At 37.9% G+C, this 18729-nt stretch overlaps 1 protein-coding gene across 2 annotated transcripts in view; it reads right to left on the bottom strand.

Moving 5' to 3' along the window:
- LOC137646058 (protein FAM91A1-like) overlaps positions 1-18729 on the bottom strand; it is a 196559-nt gene that overhangs the window by 17270 nt on the left and 160560 nt on the right. For both annotated transcript variants that reach the window (XM_068379212.1, XM_068379213.1), the window contains one exon: positions 15183-15543. In XM_068379212.1, the coding sequence (XP_068235313.1) occupies positions 15183-15543 (361 nt within the window). The remainder of the gene's footprint in view (positions 1-15182; positions 15544-18729) is intronic.

Consider the following 18729-nt stretch of genomic DNA (forward strand, 5'->3'; position numbering starts at 1 on the left):
ATATGATTGATAGACTTTTATGAAAAACTACATTAGTTTTGCTGCATAAAAATCATATAATATATGGCTAATAATAATCTATTTAAGCTTACAAACAAATAAATTTTAGATTCTAATTTAGTATCGAAAAAGGAATATAATTTCACGAATAAATGTACATTCATACTTGTAAATGTAAATGTTTACAATTTAGCATGTTTACAGTACATTGCGGGCAGTTTATTTGTGAATGTGGTGTGTTCTAAGAGAGTATAAAATAAAGATTATGCAAGGTTGAATAACAAATTAAGTTATAATTATTTTGTGATAATATTGAATAAACTTAGTTGTTACATTTATCAATATTTACATTAAATATCTTTTTTTACATCGCATAGCCTATGTAAATGGCTGCGGATCATCAGCGACAACAGCAGATTCATCTGTTGTTGTTGTTGTTTATTGCGCACTTTAATAAGATACTGTACTTGGTCGAGAGTTCGATGAACATTGTTTTTCTTTATTTTCATGGATTACATGATAGGGAGCTAAATCATATCAACAATACTCTGTTAACTATATGTGAGCATAATATTGATACCGTCATGACCTTGAAAACAGCCGACACAAAACCAAAATAAAAAAATTGGCAATTCCTCGTTAAAATAAATCTTGCATGATTATAGAAAAGTACAAAAATTATTAAAAAAAGGTTCCAATAACATCGAAAACCAGGATTATTGTAGACATCTTTCAGTACATACTATATATGTTATGCTGTCGGCTAAAGCCACAGATCAGCTGATAAATCGAATGATGTTTTAATTTCTGGCTACGATCAAACATAGATTTGAGCAAAGTAAAAGTTTACATGTGGTATTTACACGACTCTTTCTAAGGAAACAAAGATTTCTGTTAAATCTGTTCTATGTGTGTATACCTCTGAGAGAGAGAGAGAGAGAGAGAGAGAGAGAGAGAGAGAGAGAGAGAGAGAGAGAGAGAGAGAGAGAGAGAGAGAGAGAGAGAGAGAGAGAATATTCATATGATAACTAATGATATCTATAAATGATATGTATAAAAACTATGATATTCTATAACAAATTGGTGCTGATGTAATTTATATTGAAAGAGCTAAAAAAATATTGTTTTTTGCAAGAGACTCGGGATCAGCTGATCCCAACCATAAATAAAAAAAAAAGTAATTTGCTGATTGTTAAGTTGCACTTCACATTAAGAAAATAGCATATAAAAATGTATTTCCATATGAATTTATATACTTTTATTCTTATTTATTGTATAATAAATAGTTGATAGTTGAACTATCATAGAAAACGTTACTGTAAAGCTCTTAAAGACCGAGAATTAGTATACAGCTGTTTTCGTAGTTCGTTCGCTAGGATATATGTTATTTATGTGACTTTTTTCATTAAATATATGTTTCCATATGATTTTATATCCTATAATTCTTATTTATAGTAACGTAACATGTTTTGTGTTCTTTTGGCAGTATTTCAGTAATATTATGACTTCGATACTTGTGGCAGATAGACAGAAAGTCAAACAAAATGACTCAAAATTGGATTTTATTTTTCCATGTATTATTTTTGACAACCAACGTAAATCCAAAACCGACTTTATCTTGAAACAACGCAAGTCGAGATATACCTGTATATGACTCTTAAAATTTTAGGTGTGATTCTCGACAACAAATTTACTTTTCAGAAACACATTAGGTCTGTTTCTTCTTCAATTGCACAAAAAATGGCTTATTGAGAAAGTCTTTTAGGATTTTCAGTGATAAGTTTATTTTGAAGAAGTGTTTTAAGTCTTTCATTGTACTTTGTTTTGAGTATTATGCCCCTGTCTGATCTTCAGCTGCTGATTCCCATATTAATTTGTGACAGGAACTTACGGTCTATTAAATTTCTTATTCCTGATCTAGATATCATTATCTAGCACTGTCATTCAATTAGTTCGTTATGCATGTTGCATAAGATTTTTCATAATTCTGACCATCATTTACATTCAGATATTCCCAGAGTACCACCTTGTTCATGATACTAGGTGTGCAGTTAATTCTAATAGTCAGGCCTTTTCTATCATGAGGCTCAATACAGTACTTCACAGTATTCTAGAAGTTTTATTCTAACTATGACCAAGTTGTGGAATGGTCCTCCTAATCAAGTAGTTGAATCGATAGAACTTCAAAAGTTCAAAATTGCAAAAAAATTTCTTATGTTCAACTGACTGACATGTCTCTTTTTATAGTTTAAATATGAAAGATGTGTTTTAATGTTGTTAGTGTTCTTGAAATATTTTATCGTTTTAGTATTGTTTCTGTTCTTAAAATATTTTATTTTACATTTTTAATACTTTGTATATAGTTTATTTCCTTATTTCCTTTCCTCACTTCACTGTTTTTCCCTGTTGGAGCTTAAAGCATCCTGCTTTTCCAACTAGGGTTGTAGCTTAGCTAGTAATAATAATAATAATAATAAAAATAATAATTTGGATCTGGAACTGGAGAGCAGTAGATGGGGATCTTTAGGTTTAGAGAGGCCCAAACAAGTTTTCTGTAAGCAAACCCCACAAGTCAGGATCTCTGTCGCTATCCCTAAGATGTTCTTGTCTTCTTAAACTCATGAAAAGAGATGGGATATACGGTCTAGTTGGAAAAAAAATTGCTTACAGTGGGAAACAAATAACCAAGTGGTATTGCTGTCTTCCCTATGAATAGTCTGACCTATTCTTTACAAATTGTCTTCTGTCCTCATACACCTGACAACTTAAGGTTACCATACAATTCTTCTTCTTTCAAGGGGTTAACTACTGCACTGTAATTGTTCAGTGGCCACTCACTTCTTGGTAAAGATAGAACAGACTCTTTAGCTATGGTAAGCAGCTCTTCTAGGAGAAGGACACTCCAAAATCAAATAATTGATCTCTAGTCCTGGATAGTGCCATATCTTCCCTACCATGGTCTTCCACTGTCTCTTGAGTTAGAGTTCTCTTGCTAGAGGGTACACTCGGGCACACTATTCTATCTTATTTCTCTTCCTCTTGTTTTGTTAAAATTTTTATTGTTTATATAGGAAATATTTATTTTAATGTTATTACTGTTCTTAAAATATATAATCTTTTCTATCTTTCCTTTCCTCACTTGGCTATTTTCCCTGTTGGAGCCTTTGGGCTAATAGCAGCCTGCTTTTCCAACTAGGGTTGTAGCTTAGCAAATAATAATAATAATAAACAGAGTTTGAGCGAAGCAAAAAATCTATTTTTGGGTGATATGGCCATGTCGTCCTGATGGAAGGTTCCTTTAGGCAGCTTTCTAAGGGATATTTGGCTAAAGTGATACACCCAGAGAATTAACCACAGGTTCCCAGAATTCTAACTCCTGGTGCGAGTATCCTTAATACAACCTTTAAGGATATCGCATAATACCAGAGGACGTATTTCTTGATACGATACATGGCAATCTTCATCCCGAATAGATTTTACGCTTTGAGGGGGAAGAGTGGCAAAAATGAAGGGGCGCCGTTATCAAGGTTACCCGGTGGATCCCCTCCCAGTACAGTACTACTACGGTGTATTTATTCCTTGTTGCATTTAGGCATGGATGCTAGCAGATAGGGTAGTTTCGGGTGGGGTCTTTCGTTACATAGTTGTATAGTCCTTTTTGAACGAAGGGAGGGTCCATCAGGACAACATGGCATATCACCCAAAAATAGATTTTTCGCTTTGCTCAAAATCCGTTTTTTGGGCTCAGCCATGTCGTCCTGATGGAAGTTTACCTGAGAATTACTTGAAAGTACTATATCTGTGGGTTTGTATAAGTGCCTTTACTTTGATTGAGTTCCTTATATGGTCTCCCAGACCTTACATATATGATATTACCGTTTTTTCCCATATCCGCTAAGTTTGGAACAAACTCATGGCTTCCTGCCCCATGCAGGGAAATTGTCGATATCGACTATAAGGCGTCAAAGTTTGTATTCTGTGGGAGCAATGTGGAACTTGTTAAGATTACCAGGTTGTCCTTTCAGAGGTTTTACTCTCAAGCATATTATTTTAGGAAAATAAAAGGCTCTGGATCGTTTATTCGTATTCATGAAGGGCGAATAAGATGCAGTTACATTTATATGTCTTTTATTTTTATAGACAAAATATAAAAATACAAAAAGCAAAATGTATCATAGAAAGAATCCTTGTAACATATCTACATCTCAGGATATAAATATTTTTAACCTGTAAGAGAAGAGAATATATATCTGTTAGTTCATTTGTAAATGCCACTCACTATTGTGAAATTACATGATTGATTTCACTTAGATGTTGGATATGTTTCAACACTGTGTACAAATGTTCACACGGCACTGGTATTATTGGTTAGATTCTACACCTATAGAGAACAGTCCAAAAATCACCATAGTGATTTTCATTTAAAGGTATTACACTCGAAGATGCTAATACCTGTTCACTCAATACACTGTTAAGTCCCAAAACAGTCCACTGTTCATCGCAGCACTAGACGACAGGTTTTATAACACTACCTGCCCCCACCACAGTGTTTTATTTCATGCACTTGCTTCGCGTAATGTTTATAGAAAAACTCTAGATGATTTCCACCCTGTATATGAGCGGAGTTAATCAAAGTCCATATGTTGAAAGAAGTTCAACGAGGAAGCAACTTTTCTAGGATCGTGACCTGCGGGTGTACTGTCAGGATCCGCTCTGCGAATAAAGTAGGTGAGTTTTGCCCTCAGTTGTTTTAGGAATAAGTTTGATCCTGAGGTTTCGCCTAAGAAGAGCTGTCCCTCCTTGAAGTCTGAAGTTCTTCAAAGATAGACCTTAACACACTCTACTGGACATAGAGAGATATCTTCCTTCAGAGGGCAGATTCTCCAAGGACCCCACCTTTTGGTGGGCAGCTCATTTTTGGCGAGAAAGGTAGGATTGGGGAAAAGATTCAGTTCTCCCTCTTCTGTGAATTGAATATGGCCTTCGTTTCTAGATAGGGCCACTATTTCACTAACGCTAGCCCCAGAGGCTATAGCGTACAAGAATATCACTTTCTGTGTTAGATCCTTTAGGGTACAATCTTTGTTGTTCAAATTCGAAGCATAGTGCAAGACTTTGTCCAAGGACCATGATGTGGGCTTTGGAGGGGTTGCTGGTTTGAGTCTAGCGCATGCTTTCGGAATCTTATTGAAGATTTTGTTTGACAGATCCACCTGGAAGGCGTAAAGAAAAGGTCTAGTCAAAGCTGACTTACACGTAGTTATTGTGGTGGAAGCCAGGCCTTGTTCATGAAGATAGATGAAGGAAAGGCAGAAGTCTATTGAGATTTCTGCCAGTCTTTTTGCTTTCACAAAGGAAACCCACTTCTTCCAAGATGATTCGTATTGTCTTCTGGTTGACTTTGACTTGTATAAAGTCGATGTTGTCTTTTGAGATCCCGAACCTTTTCTTGGCTGCTAAGGTGAGAAAATCATGAGATGTAGGTTTTGGGTTCTCAATGATGAAGCATAGACAGTCGACTTCTCAACCAGTTGGGATAGAACTGGATTCGGTAGGCGGAAACAGCTTCAGTTACAGTTCTATAACTAGAGGGAACCAATTGCTCCTGGGCCATTTGGGGACCACTACTGCTGCTGTTCCCTGAAGGATCTCAGCTTATTGGGGAGATTTGTAGGTGGGAACAGATAGATATGATTCCATCTGTTCTAATCGAGGGACATTGAGTCTGTCGCTTCTGCCCAAGGGTCCTCGTAAGAGGCCACGTATCGAGGTACAGTAGTTTTTTGTTGTCGCTCGTTGCGAAGAGGTCGATCTGCAGTTCCGGGACATTTTCCAAGATGAAGGAGAATGAGTCTGCGTCCAGGGACCATTCTGTCTCTATCGGCTTTTGCCTGGATAGAGCGTCTGCCGTCACATTGCAGAACCCTTGTCAAGCGAAAGATGGCTAACATCACATGATTAATGTAAGGTGATCTCGAGCCTTGTCGGTTCAGACATTTCACTATTACTTCGCTGTCCAAGGCCAGCCTGATGTGGGCTGATCTGTGAGGGGATAGTTTCTTCAACATTAGGAAGACTGCCATTGCTTCCAAAATGCTGATGTGAAAAGTCTTAAACTGGTGCGACCAATTCCCTTGCACTTTCCTTTGCTGGGAATGGCCTCCCCATCCTTCCAGTGAGGCATCTGTGTGGATGACCACTGAAAGTTGAGGATATTGTAAGGGAATTGTCCTTGTCAGGCTCTTGACCATAGACCACGGCCTTAGAAGCGATCGCAGTAGGGTCGGTGTCAATCTCTGTTGATCTCTTCGAGCCTTTGATACGTATTTTCTCCAGACTCCTGACGCATCTTTTAGTTGTGCTTTTAGCACTGAGTCTGTCACTGCTGCAAACTGGAGCGAGCCCAGTACTCTTTCCTGTTGGCGTCTTGAAATCTTGTTGAGTTTCAGTAGTCTCCTGACAGATCCCGCAATCTCTCTCCTCTTCTTCGGTGGAATGGAGAGGCGGTGTGACTGCAAGTTCCAATGGATTCCTAAACATTGAAACTCCTGAGCTGGAGAGAGGCGAGACTTCTTGTAGTTGATCTTGAAGCCCAGATGATCCAGGAACTGAATCACTTTTATGGCTGCTTGCAGACAAGCTGTCTTGGATGCTGCCCACACCAGCCAGTTGTCCAGGTATGCCGCTACCTGAATACCTTCTAAGCGTAGCTGTTGGACAACTGTGTCCGCGAGTTTTGTGAATATCCTTGGGGCTATGTTTAGTCCGAAGGGTATGGCTGTGAAGACATGATTTGTCTTCTGTAGCCTGAATCCTACGTAGGAGGAGAGGGGGCGGTTGACTGGTAGGTGCCACTAAGCGTCTGCCAGGTCTATTGAGGCTGTGTACGCCCCCTTTTGTAACAGGGTCCTTATGTGTTGTAGGGTTAGCATCCGGAACTTGTTCTCAATGAACTTGTAGAGTGGATACAAGTCTAGAATGACTCTGAGTTTGTCCGAGTCTTTCTTGGGAACACAAAACAGCCATCCCTGGAACTTGATGGACTTTGTTTTCCTTATTACCTTTTTGCTCAAGAGCTCTAAGGTACATTCTTCCAATAAGGGGGTGGAGTGTTGGAAGAATTGAGGAAACGGGGGGTGGAGTTTTGTTCCATTTCCACACGAGTCCATTTTGGATTAGGCTGTGTGCCCAGGGATTGAAGGTCCAACGATCCTGAAAGTGGAAGAGTCTTCCTCCTACCTGGAGCATCTCTTGCTGAGATGTTCCAGAGGGTTTCTTACCCTGACCACGTCCTCCTCTACCCCTTGAGGGGTTTCTTGAGGAGCCTCTTCTAGAGCCTCTGCCTCTAGGGCAAAAGGTAGTGGTGTGCCTCTCAAAGCCTGGATTAAAAACCGGCGACTGAGCTACCAGCTGCTGGGGCACCATTTGGAAGGTGGTTTGCGGCTGGGCAACCATTTAGGGCACTGGTCATGGTGACAGTTGAATGTTGTGCAGGTCTGTGAGACACACGTGGCTTCTTTGTCTTCCTGTTCTTGGGTTGGGGACCAGCGTCAGAGGATGATTTCCTCTTGGAAGACATGCCCCACTTCTGGAGAAGGTTCCTATTCTCCGTGGCAGCTTTAGCAATGACCTCCTGGACCACATCTTTTGGGAAGAGGTCCCTGCCCCAGATGCATGAAGTGATCAACTTCCTGGGCTCGTGTTTGACTGTTGCATTGGCAAACACATGCTCTCTACAGGCCCTCCTGGCCTTTATGAAAGCGTACATGTCCTTAACAAGGGTAGCCATGTGGGTCTTGGCTAGGACCATGTACATATCTGGGGTATTTGAAAGGCTTGCACACATCTCCATACAGTTCTGGAGAGACAAAGAGGCAGCTAGTCTCTCTTTTGTCTCTTGTTCCCTTCTCAGAAGATGTTCCAACAACTTTGGAAGGTTCTCCTTGAACTGTTGTCCTGCTATCTCTGGATCCAGTTTCGAGCATTCCTTCTCGCGAGTAGGCAGAGCTAGAGACAATGGTCTGCAATCCTCTAGCATAGGGCACGCAGTCGAGAGCTTTGGATGAAAAGGGGAAAGCTCTGGAGGAAGGAGCAAGGAAGGTAGGGTGCCTCTTGCTCAAAGCTGAAACCTTTGAGTTGGTATCGCCGGCTTTCTTTAGGGTACTAGTCGAGAGCCTGCGCCTTGTCATGTTCAAAGATCATGACCTCCTTAGGTTCCGTCTCCTCACGAGATGCTGGTTCATCCCGCAATCTCACATAACATTCTGGGTAAGCCGAAATGTTAGGCCAGAATTGGAGATCTTCGAGAGGTTTGGCCCCCATCTTCTCAGAGATGTACAGTTTCCCATTCATCATGGGCATATACTCCACATACCTCCAGGGGTTGGTTTCAGAGCATTGGGGTAGGTCAAGACTTTGATAGGCTTGTGCGAGCCTCTGAGAACACCCGAGCGTTTCGCTTCTTTAACTTCCCTCCTCATCTCTTGTTGTTCCTTGTGGAACGATTCCATCATTTGTTGAAGCTGTTCTAAGAGCGCCTCGCCCTTGGTTAACAGCGGATCCAAATGAGGAGTTGGGCCTGAAGAAGTTGACGGCATAAGTTGATATGCCGTCACGGAAAACTGAGGGTCTTCCATTATTGTTGATACGGATCCTTCTTCCGCCGCGGGTGGTTGGGCCACCTCTTTTTCAGGATTTCCTTGCAGAAGATCCTTTTCGCTGTCTGTTGACACCTCCGACATCCGCTCTTGATGGATGTCCATGCCTTCAAGTGCCTTGTTGATGTTAGCCTCTATCGTTAGCTGGATGAAGGAAGGTTTGACCTGTTCTTGAGGCACAACTGCATCAGATTGGGCCTTAGGGAACAGAAGCCATCACATAGCTTCATTGGGCAGGTAAGTTCCCGGAGAGTTCTTTTGGAACCCTCTTACCCATTTCCGAAGCGTTTCCCTTGACTTAGTCGTCTCAGGATCACCGAATCCTTCGGTCATCAAGGCCAAGCAGACAGTACAACCCTTCGGATCCCAATACCTCAGGGTTTCAGTTGCGATGGAGCAGGGGGCATGAGACCAGCACATCTTGTGGCCACAAAAGTCCCTACTTTTGTGGTTGCAGAACAGGACTGCACACTTCACCTTGACCTCCTCCTGTAAGGATAGAAAGAGTGAAATGAGTATGGGGTAATTTATCTCACCGATAAATTTTCACATGTATAAATAGTACACATTACTATTATTATCATAGCTTAGGATAGTAAGCTAGAAAGGAAATAGGAAAGATACATATCTGCGTTTCCCCTCCAGGCAATTGCTGTGACCACTTACAATATTAATATTTCTAATTTCCTTATTAGGGAAAATACAGAGTGGAATAACTCTCGTACGTAGAGCCGCAGTCAGTAACTCCACCACTTGTAGAATATTAATACTGAAAGGTAATCATTGGTCTTCCGATGCTCTAGGATACATCAGAATGTTGAAGGAATACTTCACCTCAACATTTTCTGATGTCTCAACAATGGACTATGATAGGATACACAGAGTATGTTGGAAAATTCATACTACTGTATCATTATATACTGTAGTTTTCTAACTGCTGTATTGTTATACTGCAGGAATACTAGCAACTGTATTGTCTTATACTGTAGTTTTGTCTGTAGAGAGAAAGCATGGAAAGAAGGAATACCGTATTATTATAGTTTAGTAGAATAATTAGGGGTGTAGGGACTACTGTCTCTACTGCCTTCTTTCCAGAATGAGGATTCAAATGGAAGGGGAGGAATACATTGATTCTAGCTTCCACCCAGCCACAATTTCTGTTGTTGGCTGTACTGCCGGTTACAGAGCTTGTGGATGGCAGTCCAAAGGAGGACTGAAGAATACTCAAAAGTGTAATAGGTTTCCCACCGGCAGCCGTCAGGGTCGGCTCAACCTTTCCCGGAGCTTTTCTTCCGTTAGGGAGATGGTCGAAGTGGCAACCTAACCGCCTTTGTAGGAGCCCGGCCGGTAACCCAGTCAGCCCGGCGAGGGGGTGATTGTAGAAAACCGGCCACAGGAATCGTGACGGCCTAGGACAGAAGGGGAAGGAAAAGGGTCTTATATTTTACAGAGAAAGGTGGCGGCAGGTATGCCTTCTACTTTCGACAACGGTGTAATCGGCAGGGGAATTACTATTCCCCAATCGGTAACGCTGTTGGCATCAAGACTGAATACACTGAGTTACTATCATATTTCAAAGCTGGGATACTCGCCGACAAAGAAAATCAACAGAAAACACTATCCCAGTCAAGCCGGAGTTGTCGCCTGGGCTGGCGGCACTCAGGGGGGAAGGAAGGGTTTACAGTGAACCCTCGTTTATCGCGGTAGATAGGTTCCAGACGCGGCCGCGATAGGTGAAAATCCGCGAAGTAGTGACACCATATTTACCTATTTATTCAATATGTATATTCAGACTTTTAAAACCTTCCCTTGTACGTAGTACTGTTAACAAACTACCCTTTAATGTACAGAACACTTAATGCATGTACTACAGTACCCTAAACTAAAACAGGCACAAATATTAAAGGCAATTTTATATCATGCGTTTCCTAAACACGCTAAAAAGCACGATAAAGAATGACAACCAATATTTTGTTTACGTTTATCTCTGATCATAATGAAGAAACAAACTGGAGGTAGAGCTTTGCTTATTACCCAGACATATTTCCCATACTTTTCCCTTAGAACTACATCACATCTTCCTACTTTAGATATATAGATATATATATATATATATATATATATATATATATATATATATATATATATATATATATATATATATGTGTGTGTGTGTGTGTGTGATATATATATATATATATATATATATATATATATATATATATATATATATATATATATATATATATATACATACCTACATATATACATACATACATATATACATAAATACATTCATACATATATATATATATATATATATATATATATATATATATATATATATATATATATATATATATATATATATATATATATATATATATATATATATGGGTTATGGAAAAAATCCGCGATGGTCGAACCGCGAAGTAGCGAGGGTTCACTGTATCCTAATTTCTCTAAAAGAGAAGAGTATTGAATTATACTAGTAATTCTAGGAGATATTTATATCTCTAACCGAATTAATAAAACGATACTCGAGGATAAATGGGGGATAATGTAACTAAAGTATACTAAAACGCATTTGGCTATCCTTACTCGAGTCAGGATCTTGGCTACGCTAGTACCACCGAGGCCCTATTGTATACAATAGAAACGTTTATTCGGAAGAGGAAATATTACATGTGTAAATCCTATCTTCACTAGTATGATTTTGCCTAACTAGCTAGAATTTCTTTATAGCTAAATACCGGGAACGTCGTACTACTAACTAAATAAGGCATTTATTGCGTACGACAGCGGTCCTAAAATGACCGCCTCCGGTGATGGCAGTGCTCCGCTTAACACACCTAAATTATGTTAATTTAACTGTGATAAGGGAGCCAAAAATTATACACAGTTAAGATTAAATAGTCAACTTTCCAGAGGATGAAGATGCTGAAGATTGCATGGTAATATTCCTTCAAAACAGCAACAACACCGAGAGCAACGTGGGGGAACACCGTGCTTAAATGGCTACGTGAAAAGGAATGAATACACCGTAGTAGTACTGGGAGGGGATCCACCGGGTAACCTTGATAACGGCTCCCCTTCAATTTCGCCACTCTTCCCCCTCAAAGCATGAAATCTATTCGGGGTGAAGATTGCCATGTGTCGTAGCAAGAAATACGTCCCGATATTATGCGATATCCTTAAGATTTATATTAAGGATACTCGCGCCAGGAGTTAGAATTCTGGGAACCTGTGGTTAATTCTCTGGGAGTATCACTGTAGCCAAATATCCATTAGAAAGCTGCCTAAAGGAACCTTCCATCAGGACGACATGGCTGAGCCCAAAAATAATAGTAATGATTTACACTAGGTGACGTGCCATCAACTAACAGACAAAATTAGCATTGGAGGTGGTTATAAGTTAATCACCTCTCAAAATATTAAAATTACCAGTAATAATATAATGAAGTTTATCTTTGAACATATTTTCAATAAATTTGTCAAACATTCATCAAAACTCAGTTCTTGCCATACTGACTAAGGTCACAATTGTCTTTTAAATTAAGGACAGGTATTATCAACAAAAAACTTAGAAATTAAATCTTAAGTATTTAATAATAGAAACTTACTTATTTATTATCGTAATATTTATGATGAAAATCATCATCATGATAAAAATTGAATTTGCTCTTATCCTAGCCCTTTCATAAGAAGCCCTAATTTTTCAATTTATACTTAAGTACTGTATATTATTATAATGTGCAGTACAATTTTCCTTGCCCTTTCTTTGGAAAAAAGGGCTTCTTATATGCTAGCAAATATGGTCCATGGACTATATTTTTTCTTTTTATTAGAAAATATAATAAATAGGTAGATGTGGAAAAATAAATGGAACCAAGAAAAAGAATCTTATAAATATAAAAAATAATACATCACAAAGATTCTAAAGTAATTCTATATTTCAAAGTAATTTGTATTTTTCCTAGCCATATAAATTATGGATACTGTTTCAGCACAAGCTGGAATCAGTCGTTAACCTGTTATGCATCACCTACGTAATGATACGTTCACCACTATCTACTCGGTACCACCTTCAACGGGATATTACGTTCATGACTTTAAATGAGTGTTTCAAGTCGTCAGTCCTGTAATAATATGTTTACTTGTATAGTAGGTATAGGATCACCAATTGGCAACTCTCTGCATATGTAAATTGAAACTTACTATATATGCTGCCCGGCAACTTTTTTTCTTAAGGTTGCTCGACGATAGAAAGCTGGTTTCCTTTCAGTGCGCTGAAAAGGTAATTTCTTTTGCTACTTTCACAATGAGAAACTTAATGAGGTGTATTTCTTTACATGAAATAAATCAAATATTAGATGAGGAGTCTGATAATGATAACAGTAGAATAATAATGCATAGATGTATAATATTTTTCATTTAGTATTACGTAGCCTTGTGAAATGAAATAACAGTAGTATTAAATGTTTTTTATTCAATCATTTAAATAATATTCCTAAATTTCACTATAAATATGAATTATAAGCATAAAAATAAATATTAACTTTGAAAAATGAAATGACCCCTGACTGCAAAAAAAGCATGACGGTACGTTAGCAGCAAGGTGGTCCCTGGGGGGACGGCTTAACAGGTTGAAAGCTGGATAACGAGTGGTTATCCAACTGGCTAGAGAGCGGGACAAGGAGCCCTGCCCCATCTCAGTTAGATAGCTTTCATTTTTGTTTCAATCTTTCAGCTCAGGACCTAAAGGGGTGGTTTGAGCAGGGAAGTTTTGTCAAAGGACTCAGGTTTGTATGGCTTTGTAAAGTACAAATTATTTAAAAAAATTGTGTTTTGTTCCTACAATGCATACAAACACTTTTCCTTTAATCAGGTAGATTCATAGTTTAGTGGGCTGAAAGTCCCCTGGAACCAAACTGGAAGCGATTAATGTTTGAGCTACATGGGCTCAAAGCAAGGACTACTGTCACCCCTATCTTGTCTCTCATATGGATGAAAGACTGATAGGACCTGGGTTGTACATGAAACATGTACTTGATCGACACTGGAGAACCCTATTCCCCCGAAAGGGATGTCATTCAGAATCGGATACTAAGTACAGGTAGTTGTCGACTTACGACTGAGATAGGGACCAAAAGATGCGCTGTAAGTAGATCTGGAGGTATGTCGAACTTAAAAGGTGAATTTTCCGTAGATTTATTACGCTGTGTCATGATTCGGCAATCATCTAAGTAATATTTTATCAACATTTTCCTCTTGTATATCATTATATATATCGTTACTTTCATTCCCCATAACTACGATTGTACCAACTGTGATGTATGGATCGGAGTTGTGGGGAATGAAAGTGACGGAGAGACAGAAATTGAATGTTTGAGATGAAGTGTCTAAGGAGTATGGCTGGTGTATCTCGAGTAGATAGGGTTAGGAACGAAGTAGTGAGGGTGAGGACGGATGTAAGAAATGAGTTAGCAGCCAGAGTGAATATGAATGTGTTGAGGTGGTTTGGCTATGTTGAGAGAATGGAAAATGGCTGTCTGCTAAAGAAGGTAATGAATACAAGAGTTGATGGGAGAAGTACAAGAGGAAGGCCAAGGTTTGGGTGGATGGATGGAGTGAAGAAAGCTCTGGGTGATAGGAGGATAGATGTGAGAAAGGCAAGAGAGCGTGCTAGAAATAGGAATGAATGGCGAGCGATTGTGACGCAGTTACGGTAGGCCCTGCTTCTTCCTCCGGTGCCTTGGATGACCGCGGAGGTAGCAGCAGTAGGGGATTCAGCATTATGAAGCTTCATCTGTGGTGGATAACGGGGGAGGGTGGGCTGTGGCACCCTAGCAGTACCAGCCAAACTTGGTTGAGTCCCTTGTCAGGCTGGGAGGAACGTAGAGAGGAGAGGTCTTCTTTTTGTGTTTCATTTGTTTGATGTCAGCTACCCCCCAAAATTGGGGGAAGTGCCTTGGTATATGTATGTATGTATATCATTACTGAATTCAATTTTCTGGTTCCATACAATATCATATCCTCTATCAAAAAATTTTTATATTCTTTTTTCAATTTTAGATGCAATTTAACAATCAACGATCACCAACTTTTTTGTTCACCTTTGGTTGTGATCAGCTGTGCTGCTGATCTGAAGGTGCCGCTACTGTATCAAGATAATGCTCACATACGAATGGCGTATTGTTTACATAATTTCTTAATTTATATGAAATATATTCAAGATGAATATTGCATCAGCACCAGTATCTTAAAGGATATCATAGTTTTCATATAGTTCATTTATAGCCATTGGTTTCTAGATATCGCTGAAACAATATCCCTACTTAAAGGATAAGGGTTTATATGCATTGTAGGAACAATCAGGTAGTAAGAGAACAAAGACTGGAAACAGTAGATAAAACTCATCATATTAACTTGACCTAAAATTTTTAAAGATTATGATGATTCAAAGTAATAATGCAACAATTTGACAACACAAAATTAACAACAGTAAAATTAGTATAAACCCACCTTTGAGAAGGCTGTCCCTCTGACTTCTCTAGTACAATACTAGAGACATCATCAAAGCTTACTACTTGAGGAATGGAAGAGGAATCACCAGAGGCTTCATCAACAGAAAGTTTTTCAGTTCCTGCCTCACTTCCTGAAGTAGTATTACCTATGTTTGGATCCTCCTCAGACTCATCTGGAACAAACGATTTACTTGAGGATGTGGCTCCTTGAGGCATTCCTGTAGTGATTTCACTTGTGCTGAAGCCAGATACTCCAGGTGTATCAGCTCCTGGGAAAGCAACCAGCTTGATGAAACCAAAAGTGTGCTGAAGATCAAGCTGTCGTGAAAGAACTTGGACCGCTGGATGATTGGTTCTCTCTGTGGAGGGAAATCAGAGTAAGCAGCTTAAATGCAGACCCTTCAATACATTATTAAAAATATAAATTCACTTATAGGATAAGACAACCTAAGTAAAATCACCTAATGACAAAACTGAATATTTACATAATTTTAAAGTTCCTTTGAATTTCATCACTGATAGACATAGGAGATTAACTATGATCTTTTCCAAATAATATGAACGACTTCAATAATGGTCCTCCAAATAAATAAAAGACAAATTCATGATAAGTATAATCCTTAATAACAGACAAAAAAAAATATTACTAGTATAAAGACAAGTACAGTATAATCCTTAACCACAGCCAAAATGAAACTATGCTAGTATATCTTAATCATTTTTGTGAAACACCATTGTTGTTCTTATTGCTTCTACCCAAAAGCTGCTGGCATTTAACCCTAGATAAAAATTTCTCTTTTGCTCCCCCTGCAAAATGCCTCTCCCTCTGGGAACCACCAAGCCATGAGCTGGTTGATGGCAGCTAACTTAGTCGATGACATGACCATTTACCTCATGCTTTTCAGTTCATTTCGTTGCTGGAGTCTAACAAAATGTTATTTTCCCAAATACTAATCAAATTTTGGTGGTTAATTTTCAACTAATAAATCACAATGTGAATTGAATTTGTTCTGGCTTTGTGTAATGTAAATGTATGTTGTGTTCATAAATATGAGGGAATGTTATTCAATCACATTACCTCTTCTTTTCAAGTTATGTCAGCTGTCTGTTAACTGCTTTGGTTAGTAATTAGAAACAATGCAATATGACAAAATTTACAAGTAATTTGTATTTTTCCAAATGATACAAACCTGGAGCTATTTATAGGGATATACTTTCAGCGAAGCTGAAAGATGAACCATGAGAATATTGTCAGTTTCATATCCAAAATACTTTTCCTAACTTTAGTTACAAGTCAACTTGTACCCACCTCAATTATGGAACCGTCAAAAAAAAGTAAACGAAGAAAGTACTAGGCCGGGTTTTATAGTCATTGAACAATTAAGTTACCCCTAAAACGTTCAAGGTGACAGAGATGGTGCAAGTTTAGAGAAAGTAAGGAAAATTGAATCATGATTGATTTTTAATATAATTAATACTTTGTGAAGCCACAAAAATTTCATTTGTTAGAGAGATAAAAATTTCATTTGTTAGAGAGATAGAGGTAAAAAATGAGAGGTAGCGAAAGGTAGCCTAGCTATAGAGAGAGAGAGAGAGAGAGAGAGAGAGAGAGAGAGAGAGAGAGAGAGAGAGAGAGAGAGAGAGAGAATGAATCAGCTGTTGTAATCGAATGCCGTAATTTTGTTTCGTGTACCTCCTGAAGCGAGGAATTGATCGCCACAACTAACAATAGTCATGTTAATTTCATTCTTAAACTCAGGTTGCCATATGTGAACTAAAGTTTTATTTCTTACAGAGAGAGAGAGAGAGAGAGAGAGAGAGAGAGAGAGAGAGAGAGAGAGAGAGAGAGAGAGAGAGAGAGAGAGAGAGAGAGAGAATTTGAGGATTTTTGGCATCAAATCTCTGTCTCTGTCTGTCTGTCTGTCTGTCTCTCTCTCTCTCTCTCTCTCTCTCTCTCTCTCTCTCTCTCTCTCTCTCTCTCTCTTTAGAGAGAGAGAGAGAGAGAGAGAGAGAGGAGAGAGAGAGAGAGAGAGAGAGAGGAGAGAGAGAGAGAGAGAGATATTTTTATAATTATACCGTGTACTCTACAAAACTAATCTTTGCAAATCAAATGTATACTGTTTAAAATATGACGAAATATTGCCGACTCGTTACCGAGGTTTAGGCTATACAGTGAACCCTCGCTACTTCGCGGTTCGACCATCGCGGATTCACCACTTCGCGGATTTTTTCCATAACCCATATATATACAGTAATATATATATATATATATATATATATATATATATATATATATATATATATATATATATATATATATATATATATATATATATATATATATATATATATCTAAAGTAGGAAGATGTGATGTAATTCTAAGGGAAAAGTATGGGAAATGTGTCTGGGTAATAAGCAAAGCTCTACCTCCAGTTTGTTTCTTCATTATGATCAGAGATAAATGTAAACAAAACATTGGTTGCCATTTTTTATTGTGCTTTTTATCATGTTTAGGAAATGCATGATATAAAATCGCCTTTAATATTTGTGCCTATTTTAGTTTAGGGTACAGTAGTACATGCATTAAGTGTTCTGTACATTAAAGGGTAGTTTGTTAACAGTACAGTACTACGTACAAGGGAAGGTTTTAAAAGTCTGAATATACATGTTGAATAAATAGGTAATTATGGTGTCACTCCTTCGCGGATTTTCACCTATCGCGGCCGCGTCTGGAACCTATCTACCGCGATAAACGAAGGTTCACTGTACACTGCCCATAAACGAACTCAGTCTACTCGTGAAAACCTTGAACGCCCGAAGGGAAAATAAAGCTTTTATATATACTGTACTAAACAAAAATAATGTTTTAATAAACTATCATTTACACTACCATTAAAATTATCGAAAGGTTGGAGAAAGATAAAGATTGCCGAGAACGTAACCACAATTCTGTTTACATTTTGTCAGCTGGACTCGTACAGTTAACAGTTGATTTCATTGTTGATGTGGAATTTTATCCTTAAATATGCTATTTATTATGCAATTATGTTAATGAGATGTAATATTAATATTGTTTTGTAACATTTATTATAAATCACCGTATTTAGGGCTACCAATATACTTAAAAGATAATAGATTTGATACATTTTGTAGTGCTTGACGAGCAGATTTTGCACAACTTCGAAGATATAGAAAATTTATTTTTGAAAAATAGCGATCGCATAAAAGGGGAATCGTATAATTCGAACACGCATAATTCGGGACTGTACTGTGTGTGTGTATGTATAGTATGTGTGTGTATATATATATATATATATATATATATATATATATATATATATATATATATATATATATATATATATATATATATATATATATATGTATGTATGTATGTATGTATGTATATATATATACATATATATATACATATATATATATATATATATATATATATATATATATATATATATATATATATATATATATATATATATATATATATATATATATATATATATATATATATATATATATATATATAT

Source organism: Palaemon carinicauda, chromosome 8 (assembly GCF_036898095.1).
Source record: "Palaemon carinicauda isolate YSFRI2023 chromosome 8, ASM3689809v2, whole genome shotgun sequence".
Lineage (NCBI taxonomy): Eukaryota > Metazoa > Arthropoda > Malacostraca > Decapoda > Palaemonidae > Palaemon > Palaemon carinicauda.